Source organism: Pipistrellus hanaki, assembly GCF_964339955.1.
Source record: "Pipistrellus hanaki genome assembly, chromosome: 4".
NCBI lineage: Eukaryota > Metazoa > Chordata > Mammalia > Chiroptera > Vespertilionidae > Pipistrellus > Pipistrellus hanaki.
Genome location: NC_140506.1, coordinates 96,695,020 through 96,717,852, shown reverse-complemented (window position 1 = coordinate 96,717,852; position 22,833 = coordinate 96,695,020). Strand labels below are relative to the sequence as shown.

The window sequence follows — 22,833 nt, the reverse complement described above, 5'->3', positions numbered from 1 at the left end:
GCTAGGTGAGGGTGGCAGAGTGGCACCGACGCCTCAGCTGAGCGCTCCCACGCCCCCACAGCCAGCCGAGTAGCTTGGCTGTTGTCCTGTGATTAGGGGGAGCCACTGAAGATGGATGGGAACGAGTGATTGTTCAAGACCCTATTTTAGGGGGTTGCCAGAGGGAAGGAGGTAGGGGTGAGGGGTGAAGGGGGCCTATATATGGTGACAGATGATTTGACTTTGGGTGGTGGGCACAGTGCGGTGTACAGATCTTGTATCATAGAAATGTACACGTGAAACCCACATGATCCTATTGACCAACGTCCGCCCAACACTGCATTTTAGCGAGGCCGTTGGTGGCTAGTGGGGGAGGTGGGGGAGGGAGAATGGAGTCGGAGACTATGGTCCCTGTGTTTCTAGGTAGAAATTTCAAGTCATGTGCCTGCCCTGGTGTTTCCATCTGGAGCTTTGACAAGACAAATGGCCTTTCCCAGGCGGACACTTTGTGCAAATGAACTTCATCCTCCCACAGAGAGGAGCAGCCTCCCTCCTGGGGGACATTTGTTCCCCTCAAGGCTGAAGGCGAGAGTAAAAGGGCCAGGAAACTTCTCAGGACGGAGCGAGTCCAAATGAGAACAGGAGGGAGTTTCTTTTTCTTTTTAAATATAATATATATATATATATATATATATATATATATATATATATATATATATTTATTTATTGTTTAAAGTATTTGTACATATGTTTCCTTCCCCCCTGCCCCCGATTGACCTTCCTCCAGCCTCCCCTACCCTCTGTCTCATGCCCTCACCCCCCCAGTGTCTTGTGTCCATTGGTCATGCTTATAGGCACACATACAAGTCCTTCCATTGATCTCTTACCTTCCTCCCCAACCCCTCCCACCCCCCCCAGCCTTCTTCCTGTTGTTTGACAGTCTGTTCGATGCTTCTCTGCCTCTGTATCGATTTTGTTCATCAGGAGGGAGTTTCTCATTGGCCACCTTGGGGGTTCGATGGCCCATTTCCTGGGGCAGCTTGTCCACTTGCTTCCGCCATCATCTCTTTGTACTGGCGTTTAAAGAAGCCGGCCTGCAGGGGAGGAGGGAGAGGAAGGTCAGGGCGTCCAGTGAGAGAGGGAGAAAGAGGATGGGGAAGGGGAGGGACCACCATTCAGGGGCCCCTGCGATGTCCAAGCAGTGCCGTGGCAGCACTGTGACGCTAGACTGGACCCCATTCTGTGAGTGGTAATTTCCCTTAGGATGTGAAACAAGACCCAGCGTGGGCCAGGCACTTGCCTAGTCACAGAGAATCCATGGTGGTGTCCACATCAAACACAGGGCAGTGCTTTTCATGTTGTAACTAGAGGCCTGGTGCATGGATTTGTGCACCAGTAAGGTCCCTCTGAGTGGTGTGTGGAGATCTGGCCTAAACCATCAGTCCAACTCCGCCTACCACTCCTGCCTGCCACTCCTGCTCATCCTGGCCCTGCTGTGCCTGCCACAGGCTTGCACAGCCGTGAGCCCTGCATCTGGCACCCATCTGTCAGCTGAGTGGCACTCCCACTGTGGGAGCACACTGACCACCAGGGGCGGCTCCTGCATTGAGCATCTGCCCCCTGGTGGTCAGTGCATGTCATAGCGACCAGTTGTTCAGTTGCTTAGGCATATATATATATATATATATATATATATATATATATATATATATATATATATAATTTGCTGTCAAGGGAAATACATACAAAAGCAGAGACAAGTGGGAAAGAAAGGGAGAGAGCTGAAGGAGGCCCGAGAACAGGTAGGAGGCACACACATGGAGGACAGTGGGAACTGCTGATGTCAGAGCGGAAGAGGCTCTCTGGCAGGCAGCGACAGCGAGAACGTGGGTCAGACTCCGCGGTGAGCACCGTCTCACGGTGCAGAGAGCGGGAGCAGGCGCCAGGTGTGGGCGGCGGCACGCACCTTGTACAGCAGGAACGTGATGAGAGCCAGCAGCAGCAGTCCGCCCACGGAGCTGCCCACAATGAGGGGCACGGGGTTGTGCACCTCCTGCCTCTCCAGCACCACCTCCGCCTGGAAGGAGGGGCCCCTCAGGAAGCATCGGGCTCTGGCTGCCCGGCTCCTCCCAGGCTCCCCAGCCCTTAACCCCGCCCCGGCCTCCCCAGGCCAGACTCCTGGGCTGAGCTCAGAAGCCCTCAGGGTCAGGGACCCCTGTCTCAGCCGGGGTCTTCACCCCTCCCCCCGGCTGTGAGCCCCACAGGCACCTGGGCTCAGTGCCAGAGGCCTCACCGCTGGCTGCGCCTCGCACAGTCCTACCTGGGCTCTCAGAAGCGCCTCCTGGCCCGGGAGCTGGGCGAACACGGATGTGTCGAACGTGACCTCCGCCACGCTCACCACCGACACCTTCTTCTGCAGCGTCTGCAAAGGGCAGGGAGCTGGCAGCTGGCTCCGGGGAGAGCTGGCGCCAGGGCAATGCCCGTGCTGCCCTGAGGCGGCTCACACATTCAGGGACCCCCGGGCGGGGGTGGGGGGGGCTCTGCCCTGGGCCCACACACCTGGCTGACCCAGCCGAAGCTGAGGTTGCCCTTCAGGATGAAGTCCAGTTCCTCCTGGATGCCGAAGGAGGGGACGTCACAGCGGAACCTCTGGCAGGCGGCCGCCGAGCAGTCCTAGGGACAGGAAGTAGGTCAGCCCAGGGGGCAGGTGTGTGTGTGTGTGTGTGCAGAAGGTATCACTAAAGTGTCTGATTCAAGGGTGCAGCCACATCCAAAGTCGGGAACGCTGTGCAGCAGACACCCCTCTGCCCATCACACAGACTCCTGAATGCAGCCCCCTGATGCGTGGCATAAGGAGGGGGCAGCCCATGCTCCTCACCAGCACAGAATTCTTCTGGACGCGGGCCCGGGGGCTGGGCTCTGTGGGCTCCGTTCTCTCTGAGGAGCAGCGCATCGATGGGTTCTAGGAAGACAGGACAGGCGTCTCGGCGGGGACCTCGGGGACTGGGGGGGGACACGGGAGACCCAGGCAGAGGCCCGAGTCAGGGAGCCACACACGGGCCTCAGTACCTGGGGGTGGAGGAGCTCCAGCGCTGTCCACACGGCTTCCTGGTTCAGCTCCACAGGCACCGAGAGGTGGATGCTGACCGGCAGGTTCCTCTGTCCCAGGTTGCTCACCTGCAGAGGGCAGCGAGGCAAAACGTGCCGAACCCACAGCCACCCTGCCCCCTGGCCGCGGGCCTCGGCCGTCACTCACCTGGTACCAGAGCTGGGCCCCGCGGCTCCCCGCCTCCTCGGAGGCCGAGAAGTTGAGGTACTTGGTGGAGTCCTCGTGGCTGGGGAGAGAAGAGGCACGGGTGGGTGGGCGTTCCCTGGGGTCCCCCCGAGCAGCTCAGAGGGGCCTTGGCTGTCCCGGGGGAGTTGTGGGGCTGACCTGAGGGTGGGAAGGTTTAGGGAGTGGGGCTGAGCCTCTGGCTGGGTGCTCACAGAAGCTGCCCACGGAGGACACTGCGCGGGGGGGCCGGGCAGAGGGGCCGTGAGAGGGACAGAGGCTCTGCAGAGGTCACACTGTGTGCCTGCCTGTGAGCACATGCTGCGGGAGACAAGCTCAGAGCCCGCACTGCTGGCTGCCGGGAGCTCCCGTGAGGGGCAGGGAGAGTGTGGAGCTGTGGCAGGAGGAGGGCAGCCGACGAGGCACGTGGATGGACGTAGCAGGGCGGTGTACCCAGCTAAGCCCCACGGCCTGTCCCATATCACAAGCGCATACATCCTGAGGGGCAGGGTCTATGTCTGGTGTTGATCACACAATAGAGGCTCAATGAAGCTTTGTTGAAGTCAAATGTATGAAAAATGTTCAACATGAAAATTCTTAGGAAAATCGATTTTAAATGAAAGCCAGTACCCACCCTCATCACCCACCCCTCCTGGGGCCACATCTTTTCCCTGACCCCATCTCCCCCGGGACAGGCGAAGTGTCTCTCCCTGTCCTTCCGGGGGCCTGGGGAAGGGAGGAGGAGCGGTTCTAAAGGCCCTTTGAGGCATAAAGCTGCTCCTTGCAATGAAGAACTGTCCCACCCAAATGCCACAGGACCTGCAGTGTTGAGCTGAGGCCTCCCCTGACAGGAGCCCCTGCCCTCTTAGAAGCTCACGAAGCCTCAGGCCCTGGAACCACAGAGAGGCCCTGGGTGACTCTGCTCTAGGTCAGGGCAACCTCGCTCCCAGCGGGGCGGTGAGGACCTGGGAGACAGAGACGTCTCTGCACCTCTTCTGGAATCCAGGACACTCGTGGGGCTTTGGAGAAAGCCTGAGAACTACAGCCTCTACTGAATGTCACGTGCAGTGATGACGTCGCACCTTCTGTTGTCAGAGCTAGCCCACAACAAACACTCCGGGTGATTAGCAAGTGCTGCCAGCACCTGTCCTCTAAGGCCTGGACAGTGTCCCAGGTGTTGGGGCCGCAGGGACAGAGAACCCCCAGCCCAGTCTGAGTGATGGGAGGGACGGTGCGGCACCTGGTGATCACGGTGTAGACGGCGTACTTCACTGGGAGCTCCAGCCGGGAGCTGGTCCTGCTGGTCCTGGGCGTGTTGTTCTCGCTGGGGGAAGAGCAACGGTGTGGGCAGGCACCCCAGGAGGCAGGCGCAGACACACACACACACACACACACACACACACACACACACCATGCCTGGCCGCTCACCTGCTCACATTGGCCGTCAGCAGCAGCCGGTCGCCCAGCGAGGCCTTGGGGGAGACGTGGAAGGTGGCCACGAAGGTGACCTGAGGGAGAGGCAGGCTCAGCTGGAGGCGGGGTCATGGCCCTGAGACTGGGTGGGGCAGGGGAGTGGGAGACAGCTGACCTGAGCGCCCTCGCGGAAGATGATGTGTCTGAGGCTGCAGCTGGTGCTCCAGGCGTCCTGGCTGCCCGCGAGGGCGCTGTCGCAGGCCAGGCTCAGGGAGTGGAATTGCGGCCGGCTCTGAGCAAGGGCAGGGGAACGGCAGGTGAGCGTTTGTTAGTGTCCCAAAGGGACGCCATGATGGAGAGACAGTTTCCTGGAACCCACCCTATGATTATGTGGTGTGTGTTTTTAATCTTTAGACACTACCTGTCTGGTCAAATTTCTTCCTAATGTAGAAATCTCAGATTTATTAAAAATTTCCCCCTCTTTTTATTTACTGTTATTTTTAAAAGGCTTTCTGTTATGGAAATTTTTAAATATGCTCAAAAGTGGCGGCCAGACCCGGAGCAGCCGGGTCTGGTGCGGCCAGGCCAGGAGCAGCAGCTGCCAGGCTGGGAGCGGCCAGGCCCAGAGCAGCCGGGTCTGGTGCGGCCAGGCCAGGAGCAGTGGCTGCCAGGCTGGGAGCGGCCAGGCCCGGAGCAGCAGCTGCCAGGCTGGGAGCGGCCAGGCCCGGAGCAGCCGGGTCTGGTGCGGCCAGGCCAGGAGCAGTGGCTGCCAGGCTGGGAGCAGCCAGGCCCGGAGCAGCGGCTGACAGGCTGGGAGCGGCCAGGCCCAGAGCGGCCGGGACCGGAGCAACCGGTCCCAGAGCAGCCGGGTCGGGTGCGGCCAGGCCTGTAACAGCAACAGCCAAGTCCAGAGCAACTAGGTCGGGAGCGGCAGTGACCAGACCCGGAGCAGCTGGTTGTGGAACGAACCAGAGCAACAGAGGCCAGGCCCGGAGCAGCCAGGCCCGAAACAGCTTGCTCCTCGCCTGTACCTGCCCACGGCTGCCTCTCAGACATGGCTGGAAACTTTTGCGGGAACTTGAGGGTCTGCTGAATCAAGTGATGAAGGCTTAGATCTGGATGTGTTGAGTTAGTATAGCGCTGGGGTGTTGATCTGTGAGTGCCTTGGGTGGGGCCTGGATGAGGCTGGTTGACCTATTTGAAAATGTCTTTTGTGTGAAGTGTATCATTGGGCATGTGGAGGTATTATTGATATGAGAAAATGCTAAGTAACAGATTTACTATCTGAAAAGGGATTTACTATCGGGGAAAGGGAGGGAGGAAGAGACTGAACATAAACTGTGCACCTATGGATGAGGATAATGGGGGATGGGGAGGGGGCAGAGGGTGGGGTGGGAACCTGGTGGAGGGAGGAAGAAATGAGGAACCTTTGTAATAATATGAACAATAAAGATTGATTTAAAAAAATAAATAAATAAATAAATAAATATGCTCAAAAGTGGAGAGGCTAGATAAATCAAGCCCATATACCCATCGCTCAGCTTAAATGGCCAACATTTTCCTACTTTTTGTTTTATTCAGCTGCTTCTTCACCTTTTTTTCTGAGTAATTTAAAGCGCATTCCGGATATCACATTGTTTCACCCAGAAATTCCTCCAGATATACCACCGGCCGCAAGACAGCAACTCACGGCCGGCAACATAAGCAACAGCTTAATGCCAGCCAGTGTCCGGGCCTGTGCAGTCTTCCTGGGCCAGTGGTCAGCAAACTCATCAGTCAACAGAGACAAATATCAACAGTACAATGATTGAAATTTCTTTTGCTAGCCAAATTTTTAAAACTTAAACTATATAGGTAGGTACATTGTTATTAACTTAATTAGGGTACTCCTAAGCTGGCCTTTGCTAAAAACTAAAGGGCCAAAGAGCCACATGTGGCTTGGGAGTGTGTCTGCCACTATCCTAGGTTGTCGCCAAAGATGCTATGTTACAGCTCATTTTAGAAATAAACACCCATCAGAGGCCCGCATGCTGCATTTGGCTGGTGTGTCTAGAAGCTTCCAGTGCTGGGGCTCTCACCTTGGTGCAGCTGGATTTTGCCATTTCTAGTGCGTTCCTTTGAATGCTAACCAAAAGATGACCCCATTGGGAATACAGGCCTGAGAGAGAGATAAGAGACCAGCCAACCAAATGGAATGTAGAGGCCTCGTTTAGATGCTGGTTCCAATAAACCAGGTATAAGTAAAAAGGTATTTTTGAGACGAAGGGAATTTTATTATGAATCCTTCGCTTCACTGGATGCGATAATGGTATTGGGTCTTGTGGGATGTGGGGACAGTCCAGAACTATAGGGGGAAAGAGAGAGGAGTGACATGATGTCTGGGGATTATCTTAAAATATTTCAGCAAACAGAGGAGGAGCCAGATGAACTAACTACAGCAAAATGTTGGTAATGGTTGAATCTGGGTGATACTTTTTTTGTTTTGTTTTGTTGTTTGTTAATCCTCACCCGAGGATATTTTTTTTCATTGATTTTTAGGGAGGGAGAGTGGAAGAGAGAGGGAAAGACAGAGAGAAAACATCAATGTGAGATAAACACACCAGTGGGTTGCCTCCTGCATGAGCCCTGACCAGAGCCCCGGCCAGGGAGGAGCCTGCAACCTGAGTACGTGCCCTTGACCGGAATTGAACCTGGGATCTTTTGGTCCGCAGGCCAATGCTCTAGCCACTGAGCCAAACCATCTAGGGCTGGGTGATAAGTTTTTGAGAGATTTGTCCATCTACTCTCTACTTTTATAAATGTTTAACATTTTTTGTTACTTTTTTTTTTTTTAAATCTGTTTCACTTTGGTCCTAGCTCTGTCTTCCAGAGCTGGCATTGCCAAACGATAGTCCAACGCCACTCTTCATAGAGGAAGTTCTATTGGCGCTCATTCACTCACGTCTTATCAATGGCTGCTTTCACTCCACCCCAGCAGAGCTCAGCAGATGTGACAGACGCTCTGTGGCCACAAAGCTGAAATAGTCACTTTCTAGCTCTCCAGAGAAAAAGCAGGCCAAGACCTGATCTAGAGTTACCATCAATTTAACCCCTGCTTCTACAAGACAGTGTCTAAAATACTTGAAGGTCGAGGCAGGTTTTCCTTTAAAAGAAGAATATCGATGTGATGTGGAATAAAAATAAGTTTAGGGCAGAGTCCCCCCTCTCTCCACATTAGCAGCCCGCTGGGCACTCATTCCTACCAGTTTGTGTCATTAACACGGGATGCCCGGAGTTTCGCACAACATGAGCAAGTCCCAGATGGCACAGCCGAGTCTCTCCGACCAGGACCGGCTCGGATTCTGGGTTTGTGAGAGGCTGCTGCAATGGCAGCCCAGCCTGAGGTCTGGACAAGTCTCTGTTGATGCCCGGCCGTTCCTGGCTTCCCCAGCGGGGGTCATACCTGGCTCACTGCCACACGCTGGTAGGACAGCCCGGGCGGGTAGGAGAAGGTGACGGTGGTCCCGTAGGAGTCCTCTCCGGTGTTCCACACTTTCACTCCCAGGCTCAGCTCCAGGTCGCTCCCCACCACCAGGGTCTCCAAGCTGGGGGTTGGGGGGGAGGGCAGAAGATGAGCCTATGTCCAGGGTGGAAACGGTGTGGGGATGAAGCACAGAGTGGAGAGTGGGGGCCCGGGATGGAATGTCTGGTTTCTGAACACAGCGTGGAGATGTCAGGGAGAGCCAGACAGCAACTCTAGGGCCCAGGAGAGGGGCTGGGGGACGGGGCAGGGCCTAAGGAGGTGGACGCTCACCCAGAGGCGTCAATGGTGATGCCAAGGTCGTCCTGGCAGACATGGTCGTCTCCACAGTTCTTCTCGAAGGGGAGCTGAGAGGGAAGGCAACGTGGGGTTTCTCCGAGGCCTGGAGGCCACACCCACTGCCCCCTGAAGGTCCCCACCCCAGGACTCACAGAGGCCGTGTAGTGTCTGGGGGTGTCCGGAGCCAGCATGGGCTGGAGGCTCCCAAGGGAAAGGATGGGCTTGCCCACCAGGGAGAAATTGAGACTCAGGGTGATGGGGATCATCGAGTCCTCCACGCAAGCCTGCAGGGCGGGCATTGGGGAGAGCAGGGGGCTCAGGGCAGCACCCACAGTCACTAGCTGAGTCTGTCTCCTCGTCTGTGAGACGGGTAACTGTGATGCCTACCTACCTGCGCTGGGGAAACGCTCGTTGCTAAGATTCCACCTTGAGAATCCTCTGCTGGGCTTGCCCTCTGCCTCGATCTCCCTTCCCCCGGCCTCCCACAGCTCAGCCTACTCAGGGTCTTCGCAACTCCCTGCTCGGGGGGGCCTCAGGACCCTCTGCCGTCTCCCTGGCTCCATCCTTCTCCACAGCAGTCATCACTACCTGACCCCTGTCACCTAGGACCCAGATTGGTTTTGCTCTCTCCCCGCCTGCCCTCTGGGCGTGGACTGTTTTGTCCCCTGTGGTGCCCCTGGCACCTAGGACAGGGTCTGTCTCAGAGGAACGGCTTGATGCAAGAATCCCAGCCCCCGTTCTAGTTCTCTGAAGCAGCCATGAGCACCTCTGCCATGCAGCTATGTTGTTTCTGACAGCTGCAGCCCACCCACCCACCCATTCATTCATTCATTCATCCATTCATTCACTCAGCCACGGATCCACTCACTTTTCTGGCTAAGAAATGCTAAGCTCCTCCTGCATGTGAGGCGGCTGCTGGGCTGAGCTAGCACCAGGACCAGAGCATACTGGTTCTTTCCCTGCCCGGCCACCGCCAGCCTCAGCCTCAGCCTCGCCCCGTCCCCCTCACCGGGAGCAGCAGCTTCACTTCCTCGCAGTGCTGGCCCAGGCCGAGGAGTCTACCACGAGTCAGATGCCGATTTTTTGTCTCCTTGAAGATGGCACGGGGATTCAGGCGGCCAGAGTCAAGGGTCAGGTGAAAGGTCACATCACTTTGGAGGTTGCCTATCGGGGGAAGTAGAGGGAGGGGAGGGCTGAGAGAACCAGGAACTCTCAGGTGGGCACGGGGCAAGGCAGGAGGCGGGAGCCCTGGGCCAGAGAGGACTCACCCAGCCGCGTCCTGGGACTCTCGTGCACGCGAAGGCAGACGCGGGCATCGGCCAGGTCCTGGACGGAGGCTGAGTGCTCCCGACACTCGAACACGGACCTCGCGATCTCTTTGGGTGTCATGTGGATGTCCACCCACACCCTGAGCACAGGCCTGGTCCTGCGGGCAGAATGCCAGCCCTTGGTCCCAGGAGGGCCACCTGGGGTGGGTGAGGAGACGCTGTCCTGGGTAGACTTCGGGGCCGCTGGGGGAGAGACCGGGAAGGCTGTTCTCACCTGAGCAGCAGTGCGTGCCCCTGGGCCCCCACGGCCAGGTCCACGAGGCCGTCCATGGTGAGGTCCTGCCCCCCGCTCAGCGACTGCCCGAAGTGCTGGAGCCTGGGGGAGAGCTGGGAGCCTTCGATCCTCTGAAGGGGGGGAAGGGAGCGGGCAAGCCGGTTGGGGTGAGAAAAACGAGTTGGAAATCAGCAACGGGAGGCACGGGGAAGTAGGAACGGCAGGGACAGAGGGGTGAGGAGTGAAAAGATGTCACCATGAAGGGCTACAAAGGGGGTGAGGGGCCATGAAGACCGGAGCAAAGAACGGAGGGCCGGGCCACAGGGATGCACGGTTCTCAGCAGCCTCTCGCCCTCTTATTTTTTTTATTATTAAATATATTTTATTTATTTTTTACAGAGAGGAAGGGAGAGGGATAGAGAGCTAGAAACATCAATGAGAGAGAAACATCAATCAGCCGCCTCCTGCACACCTCCTACTGGGGAGGTACATGCCCTTGACTGGAATCGAACCTGGGACCCTTGAGTCCACAGGCCAGCACTCTATCCCCTGAGCCAAACCGGTGAGGGCATGCCCTCTTCCTAAAGTTCCAAGCTCTTTGAAGCCCTTCAGTGGTTAAGCTGTACTGACAATGATTGATTGTAAGGCAGCACCTACTACGCGCCAGGCACATATGCCTCCGTCACCACAGACGTGCTACGTGCCGCCTGCGCACTAACTCGTAATCCTCCGGGCAGCGGCCTGGGGAGGCTGGCTTCCGGTCCCACTGTGGACAGCAGAGGAGGGAGCACAGGCGGGTGAGCAGTGACCACGGCCCTTCCCTGAGACACGACCCACACACCGTGCAGCTCACCCTTTACTCAGCCCCATGTTTCCGGATGCTCACAGCGAGGTGCCGACCAACGAATCCGTTTTAGAACATTTTCATCCCCCCAAAAAGAAGCCATACGCCCGAGCCATCACCGCGACGTCCCTCATTCCCCCTCCGCCGGCCCCTGGCGACCACTGAGCTACGTTCTGTCTCCGGGGACCCTCGTTCCGGAGCTAATGTAAATGGAACCAGAGCCGGGCGGTCCCTGTGCGGCCCCTCTCAGCACCATGCTGCCAAGGCCATCCGCGCTGCAGCCGAGTCAGCCCAGGGCGGGCCTCTGTGCGTCTGCTCGCTCGCTCGCTCGCTCACGGGCACGGGGGCTTTCCCTTTGGGTCGGTGTGAATGACGCTACAGGAACATGTGCTGTGACGTTCTGTGTGAATGTGTTGGCAGAGTCTCTGGGTTGTGCTATGCCTCCTGCCTCAGCCCTCAGCACCTGCCGTCTGTGGTCCAAGGCAGCTGCACCGGCTCCCCCCTCCCCTCCCCAGCGAGGAGGGCACCAGACCCTCCGCATCCCGCCAACCTGCTGTTGCCTCTCCATTCTAGGCCTCCCCGCCACCCCGGGGGCTGTGAGCTGGTGTCTCACTGTGATTAGCTGATGACTGGTGCTGCCTGCGGGTCCTTTGTGGGTCACCTTTGGCGAAGTGTCTCCTCAGCCCTGCGCCTGCTTTTATGTGGGACTCCTTTGGCTTTGCCGGGGAAGCAGCCCCCCTCCCAGGGAGCCCTGCCCCGCTGGGTGGGGGCTCCCGTCTAGACGGGCGTTTGCAGGATTACGGAGGGCAGCGGAGAATGAGGTGTGGAGCCTCCGGGAGGTGAAGGGGTGTGTGCACAGGCGGGCTGAGCAACCAGCCCAAAGTGCTGGCAGCGAGGGGGGGGGGGCGGGGAGCCGGCAGTGGGGGCCCCCAGGGAGCGGGCAGCGGGTTAGAAGAGGAGACTGACCCGCCCTTGTCCCCATTCCCGATCCACTATGAACCCTGGACAAGCCCAGCCACTGGCTTCTCCAGACCCCAGACCCCATCGGCCACGGCAGGCTGGCGCCGGGCCTGGCCGCCGGGATCACAAGTCCTGGATGGAGAGCCCACCCAAGGACAGTCCCATCGGACGCTTCCATCTCTCACGCCCCAGTTTGCTCGTTGCCCAGGGAAGCAAAGGTGGGCAGGGGAGGGCAGAGGTGGACAGACTCCTCTAGGTGGCAGTGTGGGAGGCAGGGAGGAGCGAGGGGAAGGCTGTCTGAGCGACAGGATCTGCTACAGGCCTCACCTGGCTGTGGGCGGGGCTGATGCCCAGCCCCGACGTTCCGTGGAACAGGTACACGGCTCCCCGGTTCTCCTGCTCCCCCGGGGCCCCGATGGCCACGTCCGCCAGCTTGTCCCCGTTCACGTCCCCCAGCGCGGTCAGGGCCGCCCCAAAGCGGCCCCAGGGGTGGCCCTGCTCCCCGCGGAGCACGGCCTGGCACTGCCACCTGGCCCTCTGCAGAACAGAAGCAGCGCCAGTCCCAACCCGGCAACCCTCCCCCCACACCCAGCCCCACCCAGCAGGTCCCTCAGCCACTCACCCCCCGGGGCAAGGGGCACACAGACACCCGGCCCCCCCGGGTCGGCTCGTAGTAGTGGGGAGCCCCGACGAGGACCAGGTCGGAGCTGCCATCTCTGTCCACGTCCACGGAGCAGAGGGAGGCCCCGAAGTAGGAGCCAATCTGGAGGCAGAGCCTCAGGTCACCCTGTCTGCCCTGGCACAGACACCCCTGGGCCAGGTCCCGCCTCTCCCTGGGCACAGGGCCTCCCCCCAGAGTCCCGAACCCCTTCTGCTCCCTCCTCCCCGGAGACCCCCCCTCAGGGCCCCCACACCCACCTGGGCCCCTGGGACCTCAGCCTTCGGCCTCCACTGCCCGGCCTCCCGCGTGAAGAGGACGGCCTTCCCGGTGTGCTGGTGGCGGGGCGCCCCAGGACCAGGCTCTGCACCCCCTTCCAAAGGGCCAGCTCGGCGGAGTAACCTGGGGGGCTGGGCCTCAGCACAAAGGCCGCCTCATGCCCCCCCAACCCCCCGTCCCCTGCCCCCTCCCTTCCCCCTGTCCTCCCAGCCAAAGCCTCTCACCCAGGTAGGAGTCCGCCATGTCCACATTCTCCTGGGACATGTTGATGAAGGTGGGTTTCATATTTTGGGGGTACAGGAAGGCACCTCCAGACCAGCTGAAGCTCCCCACAGCACCCAGAACCGGTCCTTCCTGGGGGAAAGGTCTGGGGCTGAGCTGGGGGCGAGGAGAGATCACCTCCACAGCAGCCCACCCTTGACACCTACCTCACCTGCCTCCTCCCTGCCCCCTCACCCCACACCCACCTCACCTGCCTCCTCCCTGCCCCCTCACCCCACACCCACCTCACCTGCCTCCTCCCTTCCCCCCTCACCCCACACCCACCTCACCTGCCTCCTCCCTGCCCCCTCATCCCACACCCACCTCACCTGCCCCCCTCACCCCACACCCACCTCACCTGCCTCCTCCCTGCCCCCTCACCCCACATCCACCTCACCTGCCCCCCTCACCCCACACTCACCTCACCTGCCTCCTCCCTGCCCCCCTCACCCCACCCCAGGGGCCAGAAGGGCTCACTCACAGGCATGAGCACCGCGCTGAAGCCCTCCTGGGACATCTCCAACTCGAAGGAGCTGCTGCTCACGGGGTGCGTCCCTGGGGGAGGCATGGCACTCGGGTTCAGGGCAGGGGGGTGGGGGCGGGGCAGGCTTTGCCAGGTCTGAGGACACCTCAGCTTTTTTTTTTAATCCTCACCGAAGGATGTGTTTCCATTGATTTTCAGAGAGAGAGAGGAAGAGAGAGCGAGAGACAGAGAGAAACATCGATATGAGAGAAACACATTGATTGGTTGACTCTTGCACTTGCCCCAACCGGGGCCCGGGCAGGGGAGGAACCTGCAACCAAGGTACATGCCCTTGATCGGAATTGAACCGGGACCCTTTGGTTGGCAGGCCAACGCTCTATCCACTGAGCCAAACCGGCCAGGGCAGGACACCCCAGCTGTAACAGGGTCTGATGGCGCAGACTGCCCAGAGGGCGGGGCCCAGAGGAAGGCACCCTTGAATGAAGTGTCAGAAGCGAGTTCCACCGCTGACTTACCCTCAATGGCAAAGATCTTCTCTTTCAGCTGCTCTTGAATGTCCCTCAGAGCATCAAAGTTGTCCACTCGGAATATGTGCTCCGTCCAGGGCGTGGATGCGATGGCTATCAGTTCTCGAAAGGAGCGCCTGTCCTTAAAAGCCGACCCCACCTGTCCCCACAGGAAACGTGGTCAGAGAAGAGAGGACAAGCCCAGGGCGCCTGCCACGCTCTGCTGCCAGGTCCAGGAATCGGGATCAGCATCATCCCCCCCCCCTGCCACTCCGCACCCCTCCCCCCCAAACACACACACGGAGGTTAGCAGAGGGTCAGGTCCCAGGCGAGCACAGGCCTCATCCTGAGGGCAGTGGAAGCCGAGAGCTGGGGTTTCTGCGCCTGAAAGGGATGTCCCCAAAGAGGGAGCAGAAGGCAGGCATCCCACATCCTACCCCGACCGCATAGCGGATGATGCCCTTCTCCTCGGCCTCGGGGATGACGTCATCGTATTCCAGGCTGTCGTCCATTTTCCTCCCATCGGTGATGACGATGAGGATCTTGGAGGCATCCGCTCGGGCCCCATTGTGGACACTGAACAGCTCCCTTCTGCAGGAAAGAAGAGGGTCCGGAGGCACCTGGACAGAGTCCCTCGACCTCAGTGGCCGTGCGGAGGTGACTTCCTCGGAGCCTGATGCGTGCGCCCAGAGCACCCACCCGCCCTCTTGGTGAGGAGCTCGGGCAGAATCTCAGATCCATCGGCCCCTTTGTCATGGAGCTCGAGGAGGCCCAGGGGAAGGGCAGCCTCCTGGAGGGGCGGGAGAGTCAGGACTCACATGACCTTCAGGATAGCTGAGGCCGTGTGCGTGTACCCTCTCAGCTGGTGCACAGAGTTCAACAGCTGTTGTGGATCTGAGCTCTGCCTGAAGTCCTTGAACGTGAAGTGAACCCGGAAGAAGCTGGAGAACTGCATCAGGGAGAACTGGGAGAAGCGCTTAGGCTGGCACTGCCCTCCCCAGGGCCCCAGCACCCTCCCCAGAGCCCCGGACCCTCCCCAGAGCCCCTGGACCCTCCCCAGGGCCCCAGCGCACTCCCCACAGCCCCAGCGCCCTCCCCAGAGCTCCAGCGCCCTCCCCAAAGCCCCTGGACCCTCCCAGAGCCCCAGCGCACTCCCCAGGGCCCCAGCGCCCTCCCCAGGGCCCCAGCGCCCTCCCACAGCTCCAGCGCCCTCCCCAGAGCCTCATTCTCCTATAGGCCTTCCCATCGCCTGCCCTGCCCCACCAGCACACCTGGGTCATGGGTCTCTGGAACTGGCTCATCACAGCTTTCAAGAAGCTCAGCATCTGGTCAAAATCACTATAGCTGATGCTGCCTGAGCCGTCGATCAGGAACACGATGTCCTGCTCCTGCCTCGGGCACTCTGAGGAAGGAGGTGGCACCGTCCTCTGCAGGCGCTCCCAGAGCCCAGACCCTCCTGGTAACAAGAACTCAACCCCCCCCCCCCCCAGGCTTCCCTGCCCCCTGCCCAGGACAGGCCGGCAGCCTCCTGGGGTCTCTAAGAGGCTGCACCTATGATTCGGCTGCTCACAGCTGCGCAGCCAGCCTGGCTGGTAAAAACATGAAAGGTCCTCCAATGCAGATGGCAAGAAGCTACTCCCCTCTTCTACCTCAGCGGCCGAACCCCTGGGCCCTCCCTGCCTCCCCCACAGCATCTCCACTCTGCTCCAGTCCCTGGCCAGTCTCTCCTCACTGTTCAGAGCTGAACTGTATTTTTGTTAACTTTTTAAATTTGTTGTTGTTGTTGTTAATCCTCACCCGATGATACTTTTCCATTGATTTTTAGAGAGGGAGGGAGAAAGAGAAGAAGGGAGAGAGGGAGGGAGGGAAAAAGACAGAGAGAGAGAGAGAGACATCAATGTGAGAGAGACACATCAATTGGTTACCTCCTGCACATGCCCTGACCAAGGCTGGGGATCGAACCTGCAACCCAGGTACGTGCCCTTGACCGGGAATTGAGCCCAAGACCCTTCGGTGCATGGGCTGATGCTCTAACCACTGCTCTAACCACCAGGCCAGGGCTTTTAAATATTTGTAATGCTACCTCTGGAAATAGCCACACACTGGCCCTATTCTCTTCCCAGCTTAAATGCAGGACCCACTCCCCTCCTGGGTGATCACAGGAGAGGGGGCTGCCCAGCTCTCAGCTCTCCTCTCTGCCTCGGTGGCCTCCCATCTGAGAGAGTGGCATCTGGATGTTCCTGGGAGCCCAGTGCCTGTGGGTCAAGTTCGAGCCTAGAGGTGCTGCAAGGGGCACTGCATTCAAGGGCCCATGCCCGCCTCCCCAGGGGCCTGAGTGTGAGGTGACAGCAGGGCGGGGCTTTGGGCTGCTGGGCTGGGTGTGAAGACTCACTGTTTCACTTCCTCATTTTCCATTCCCACCAGCACAGGGAAGCCAGACCCTGTGCCTCAACCTGTGTGCGCACACACACTCACACACTCACACACTCACACAATCACACACTCACACACTCACACACTCACACACACTCACACACACACACACACAAATCATACACACACAAAGACACACATACACATATCACACACTCACACACACATCACACACACAAAGACACTCACACACACATCAGACACACACACACCATACACACACAAACACACACAAATCAAACACACACAAATACACAGGTATCATACACTACACATACCATACATCACACACACAGACACATTTAGATTGCCCTCATCACCTTTTCTTGGCCAGCTGCACAAACCAATTGGTCATTTACACTGAGTGACCAGATTATTATGATCTCTGAATACATAATAATCTGGCCACTCTCTCTCTCTCTCTCTCTCTCTCTCTCTCTCTCTCTCTCTCTATATATATATATATATATATATATATATATATATATATATATATATATATATATATATATTAGAGGCCCAGTGCATAAATTTGTGCATGGGTGGGGCCAGGCCAGTCTGGCCAGGGGGAGGGGACATGGTCAGTTGGCAGGCCTACCTACTGGTCAAACTCCTGGTTGAGGGAACAATTTGCATGTTAGCCTTTTTTTATATAGGATATACACTGAGTGGCCAGATTATTATGTGTTCAGAGATCATAATAATCTGGCCACTCAGTGTATACCCCAGTGTGCACTGGGGGAAAATAAACCCCCTTTTCTCTAAAAACAACAGCAGTTGGCAATCATTGAGCCCTCAGCACATGCCAGGCATTGTGCTAACCGCTGGCCGTGGGGGTCTGATGTTACTCTGTACTGGGTGTGTTACTATACCAGTCTGACAGAGGAAGAAATGAAGGCTCAGGGAGGACAAGGTCACAGGAAAGGCCCTGCGGTGGGGCAGTTACAGGGCAGGCTGTGAAAGCAGGCAGTGGTTCTCCCGCCACGTTTGACCCACTACACAACCCAGTAAACCTTTTCCCAGATCCCTCTCTTTTAAAAATGTTTTTTATTGATTTCAGAGAGAGGAAGGGAGAGGGAGAGAGAAATAGAAACATCAATGATGAGAATCATTGATCGGCTGCCTCGTGCATGCCCCCTACTGTAGATCAAGCCCACAACCCAGGCATGTGCCCTGACCAGGAATCGAACTGTGATTCTTGATTCATGGGTCAAAGCTCAACCACTGAGCCACACCAGCCAGGCCAGTTCCTTCCTTTCGATGTGCTTTGGTAGAGTGTCTCTGCCAAATGTCAGATGTGTGTGGGCTCCTCGAAAGACCCAGTGGCCCAGACACTCACCCTGCAGGTCAGCTGGAAGCCTCTGGGCCTGCCAGGAAGGGAAGGCCCACAGGAAGCAGAACCCATTCAAGTACATGTTCTTGTTGCATGCATGGTGCACAGTGGGGCCACAGGCCTGGGGACAGAGGGGTGGTGGGCGGGCAGCTCCTGCCTCTGTCCCATCCCAGCACCTCCCACCCTCCACAAGAGCCCCAGCTCCTGCAGCCCCAGGTCCCCACCCCTTCCTCAGGATGCCCCTGTGCCCCAAAGCGACTTACCAGCAGCCGAGAGGGTGTGGTGGCAGCTGTCAGGGACAGGCCCAGGGACATGTTCACAGCCTCCGGGGGTACTGAGGGGACAGGTGGGTGATGCTCACCCTCAGGACAGAGGACATGTACAGTCTGGGCAGAGGTCCCCTCATCCCTGGGAGACAAGGAGGTCTGGCACATGAAGGGGGCTCCCAGCTCTTGATGGAGCGCAGGGGGTGCAGGGGCAACAGGTAGGGAGGCCTTCGGGGTCAGGAAGCATGTCTAATGGCGAGGGTTTTCAGACTGAGCTGAAGCTAGAACGTGGGCCCACTGTGCTCCCCACAGACCCATGGGGCATGGGCACTTGGCCCTGGGACTCACCCTGCAGCTGGATGGGCTCACATCTGGCCGTGCTGTAGTCACACCGGTAGAGGCCGCCCGTTTGGTTGACAGCCTTTACCTCCTGGGGGGCCCCCACCACCACCCTGAGGGAGACAAAGAACACCGCAGCTAAGAGTGTGGACACAGCAGACGGAGAAAGACAAACACCAGCGATTTCACCTACTAGTACATGAGGAATCTGAAGACCAGCATACACACAAACAAAACAGACTGGGATGCAGTGGGCAAACCGAGGGTTGCCAGCTGGGAGGGGCAAAGGGACTGGGTGAGAGAGGCGAAGGGAAGGAGAAGTCACAGAATAGTCCCGGGGATGAGAAGCGCAGCACAGGGAATGTGGGCAACATTTGTGTGGTAAGTGGGTCCTGTGCCAGGTGGGTACTAGAATTCTCAGGGGGAATCACTTCATAAATTATGTAACTGTCTAAGCACTATGATGGACACACGAAACTAGCATAAAATAAGATGAGAGTAGCATGGACGCTAACGCCAGACTGCCACTTCAGCAAGTTTGCTTCAGTGCTCTGTGCCTCAGTTTCCTCACCTGTCAAGAGGAGATTAATAACAACTTACGTTCTGCATGGGAGGGATTTCTGTCTGTTGTATTCTCTGGTGTGCGACTGCCTCCTGAGACACACAGTGGGTGCTCAGTAACGATTGCATTGAGGACTAAATCCAAGCCCACAGAAAGGGCGTGTGGTCCAGGGACTGGCGCCTGTAAGAGCTCAGTAAATGTTAGCGAGCTCGGATCATCCACGTGGCCAGACATGACCTTGGGGGAATGGCCCCTCGGAGAGAAAGGAGAGCTGTGAACCAGGGGCGTGGTGGGAGGAGCAGGGAGAGGAGCTGATGAGAGCCCACGGCCAGTCACCACCGGCTCACCAGTTGGCATACTGGACCACGGTGTGTCCAAACCCGGCGCTGTGCATGGGAAGATGGTCGGCTTGTCCGTGTCCAAGTTGAAGCAGAGAGAGGAAGCCACGCCTGGGGAAGAGGGTGCGGAGAGAAGCTTTGTGGAGGTTCTTCCAGTTTCCTCGCTGGGCCCAGCGCCCCCTGTCTCCCTCTTGCTGCTCTCTTGCAGACGGCCCAGGGACAGCGCCTCACCCAGTGGCAGGCTGGCAAGTTTCAACTCTGTTTAGGCCAAACTACACCCCCATCCTAAAGGTGCACCTTCCCCACCCCCACCCCCACCCCGGGGGCTCCTAAGAGGGGGATCCAGGAAAAGTTGGGGCCAAAGGGGCACTGTGGACAGAGCACACAGTGAGCTGGTTCTGCCTACCCGAGGGATCCCTGGATTGTCCGGCACCTGGCCTCCCTCTGGATGTCTGACAGTCTCCCAGACTGTCCTCTCTCTCCACAAACTCCGGATCTCAAACCCAGGTCCCTCTCCTGATGTGTGAGTCCAGATCGCATACATTCTCAGTTCTCTCCTCGCTGGACCCCAGCCTCTGCGCCCCCTTCCTCGTGTCCCCAGCTTACCTATCAGCAGGAGAAGGGATGTCCTGGTCCAGGTCCTGGTCATGACTGAAGGTCAGGCCTGGGCTCCCAAGCTCCTGAGGAGCTGCTGGGGAGCCGCTGGGGAGCCGCTGGGGAGCCGCTGGGGAGCTGCTGGAGGCTCCAAGACGCCAAGGGAGCAAGTGGCAGAGGGGTGGTCAAGAGGCCGGAGCTAGAGAGGGAAGTTGTCAGAATGACTCAGAAGGGGAGGGTGGAGAGTGTGACAGAAATAAGCAGAGACAGGGGCCCCGGCAGCCTACACACTCCCACCAGGAGCCTTTCTGAGCAGGGATGACTTGACTTGCTTCTCCGGCCTCGCAGATCTAGACTCCTGTGGATGCCAATCCCCTGCCCTGCCCCGCCCCGCCTCTCCTGGTTCTGGGAAGGTTCCCCTTGACCCTGAAACCTCAGTTCGCCTGGGGAGAGGGAAGGAATGGATGTCAGGGTGGGGTTGGGGCCCTCACAGAGATTCTGAGGGAACCCTCCACTTCTGGCCTGGAAACCTCTGGGCCAAGGAGGCAGGCCCCCGGCCCGAGGAGTAGAGTGGGTCTTTGCTCGTTTACTCAGCAAGCCTGGCGAGGCTGGTTAAACATGCCCTCAGTGAGCAGAGTGAGGAACACAAACACAACCACAGCCCCAGCCCTAGGGTCAGTGGAGGAGGTGAGACTTTGCTCTGAGGGGAAACCCAGTAACCACAGAGCACCTTATCCGGGCTGGGGGGGCGGGGAGGCAGGTTAGGGAGGGCCTCCTGGAAGTGGTCGCATTGAGCTAAGTATTGAAGGCCCCTGACTACCAGGGAGCGTGGATAGGAAGGGATGGCCGAATGTGGAAGAGGCTTGAGATAGCAGGATCTTGGGGAAATGGGTGGTGGAAACCAGAGAGTAGGTGGTGGGAAGTAATGGGGATGAAGTCAGTGCTGTGGGGGAGGAGGGGATGCAGGCCCAGCCCAGAAAGCCCCCGAAGGCATGTGATTTCAGGCTGGGGCAGAGGGAAGCATTGATCTTCACACTTATATTTCAGGAAGCTCCGGAGAGAGAGAGGCTGATGAGGTGTGGTTTCCCTGGGAAAGAGCTGGAGGCGGCAGTCCAGTCCGGCAGTCCGAAGGGAGAGGATGGGGCCTGTGGAATGAGCTTGTGGCCATGGGGATGGGCTGGAAGGTGACTGGTCAGAGTGGAGGACCCTGGTGCTGGTCCCTGAACAAGAGAGCACAGGAGGAGGGTGGGGCGGTGGGCCAGGCCAACTTTGTTCTGTTCTGTTCTTCTTCTTCTTTTTTAAAATAATCTTTATTGTTCAGATTATTACAATTGTTTCTCCTCCCCCCCACATAGCTCCCCTCCACCTGGTCCCCACTCAACCCTCTGCCCTTACCTCCTCCCCGCCCCCTCCACTGTCCTCATCCATAGATATATGAATTTTGTTCAGTCTCTTCCCATACCCCCCACACAGACACCCTTTTCCCCGTGAGAATTATCAATCCCCTCCCATTCTATGCCCCTGATTCTATTATATTCACCAGCTTATTCCGTTCCTCAGATTTTTAATTCATTTGACTTTTAGATGCACTTATTGATAGATATGTATTTGTTGTTCATAATTTTTATCTTTACCTTTTTCTTCTTCCTCCTCTTCTTAAAGAACACTTTTTAGCATTTCATATAATACTGGTTTGGTGGTGATGTACTCCTTTAGCTTTTTCTTATCTGTGAAGCTATTTATCTGCCCTTCAATTCTGAATGATAACTTTGCTGGATAGAGTAATGTTGGTTGTAGGTTCTTGCTGTTCATCACTTTGAATATTTCTTGCCACTCCCTTCTGGCTTGCATAGTTTCTGTTGAGAAATCAGCTGACAATTGTAAGGGTGCTCTCTTGTATGTAACTAATGGTTTTTCTTGCTGCTTGTAAGATTCTCTCTTTGTCTTTTGCCCTTGGCATTTTAATTATGATGTGTCTTGGTGTGGTCCTCTTTGGATTCTGTTTTGTTTTTTTGAATATGTTTTTATTGATTTCAGAGAAGAAGGGAGAAGGAGAGAGAAATAGAAACATCAATGATGAGAGAGAATCATTGATCGGCTGCCTCTTGCATGCCCCAGGTGGATCAAGCCCACAATCTGGGATTGTGCCCTGACCAGAAACCAAACTGTGACTTCCTGGTTCATAGGTTGGTGCTCAACCACTGCGTCATGCCAGCCGGGCCCAACTTTGGTTTTGAGAAAACCAAACCATGGTGGTAAGGAGCTTGGGTTCTTTCAACCTCTCTATGCCTCAGTTTCCTCCTCTGCAAAATCGGGGTGATAATAAAGTGTGCACCGTCCATGCTGCTGGGAGCTGGAGTGAGTGTGTGTGAGCTTTACTCTCTGGCAGTTACCGGTGGTGATGGGTGTATTAGGTAAGAGGGGCTGATGGGCTCCGGGAGGCAGCTGAGGGGGGATCATATACACAAGGAAGGGCCAGAACCCAAGTTACCCATCTCCACAGCCGAGTGGAATCAGGCACATCCAGCTCTGTCCATCTGGTTCCCCTGACTTACTACGCTTTTGCCCAAGGTGCTGCCTGAAGACCATCCCAGTGGGTGGGGGCAGGGGGGGACTGCACCTGATCTGCCACCTATTGGAGGTGGCAGCGGGCAGGTAGGGGAGGGGGCAGGCGGGGAGTGGTGAGGAAACTAGGGCAGAAGCTGATTGAATTCAGGTCTGGCACGCCAGAGCGAAGTGGAACTGAAGAATTTGGAGTCTGTCTCCTGGGCGTTTCTTTTGCACTGGCGAAGGGAACAGAAATCTGTATGCAGCAAGCCTGGGATTTCTTAGTCCATTTCCACCCACACCACTCACGGGCCCGAACCTTCCTCTTGCTACATGCGGTCTGTCTCACTTCTCTGCCTCTAAGGACAGTTCCCACCTCACCTCCAAATTCTCTCAAAACAGAACGTATGTAATCCCATGGTGTG

The 22,833-nt window shown here is 57.4% G+C and overlaps 1 protein-coding gene across 1 annotated transcript; it reads right to left on the bottom strand.

Annotated features, from left to right (window-relative positions):
- Positions 1-817: 817 nt before the first annotated feature.
- On the bottom strand, positions 818-21,725 carry LOC311622201 (integrin alpha-X-like). The gene is given in 34 exon segments (XM_084883105.1): positions 818-1,073; positions 1,946-2,056; positions 2,300-2,401; positions 2,539-2,652; positions 2,858-2,941; positions 3,049-3,156; positions 3,236-3,314; positions 4,491-4,574; positions 4,679-4,758; positions 4,839-4,955; positions 8,106-8,247; positions 8,457-8,530; positions 8,615-8,746; positions 9,472-9,626; positions 9,731-9,888; positions 10,005-10,135; positions 12,136-12,345; positions 12,431-12,571; positions 12,727-12,821; positions 12,824-12,868; positions 12,970-13,099; positions 13,488-13,561; positions 14,006-14,156; positions 14,434-14,587; positions 14,815-14,960; positions 15,268-15,398; positions 17,769-17,883; positions 18,026-18,096; positions 18,377-18,480; positions 19,277-19,325; positions 19,328-19,378; positions 19,874-20,060; positions 20,353-21,081; positions 21,496-21,725. Coding segments are annotated over 32 exon segments (3,480 nt in total). The 5' UTR covers positions 19,917-20,060; positions 20,353-21,081; positions 21,496-21,725; the 3' UTR covers positions 818-974.
- Positions 21,726-22,833: the final 1,108 nt, after the last annotated feature.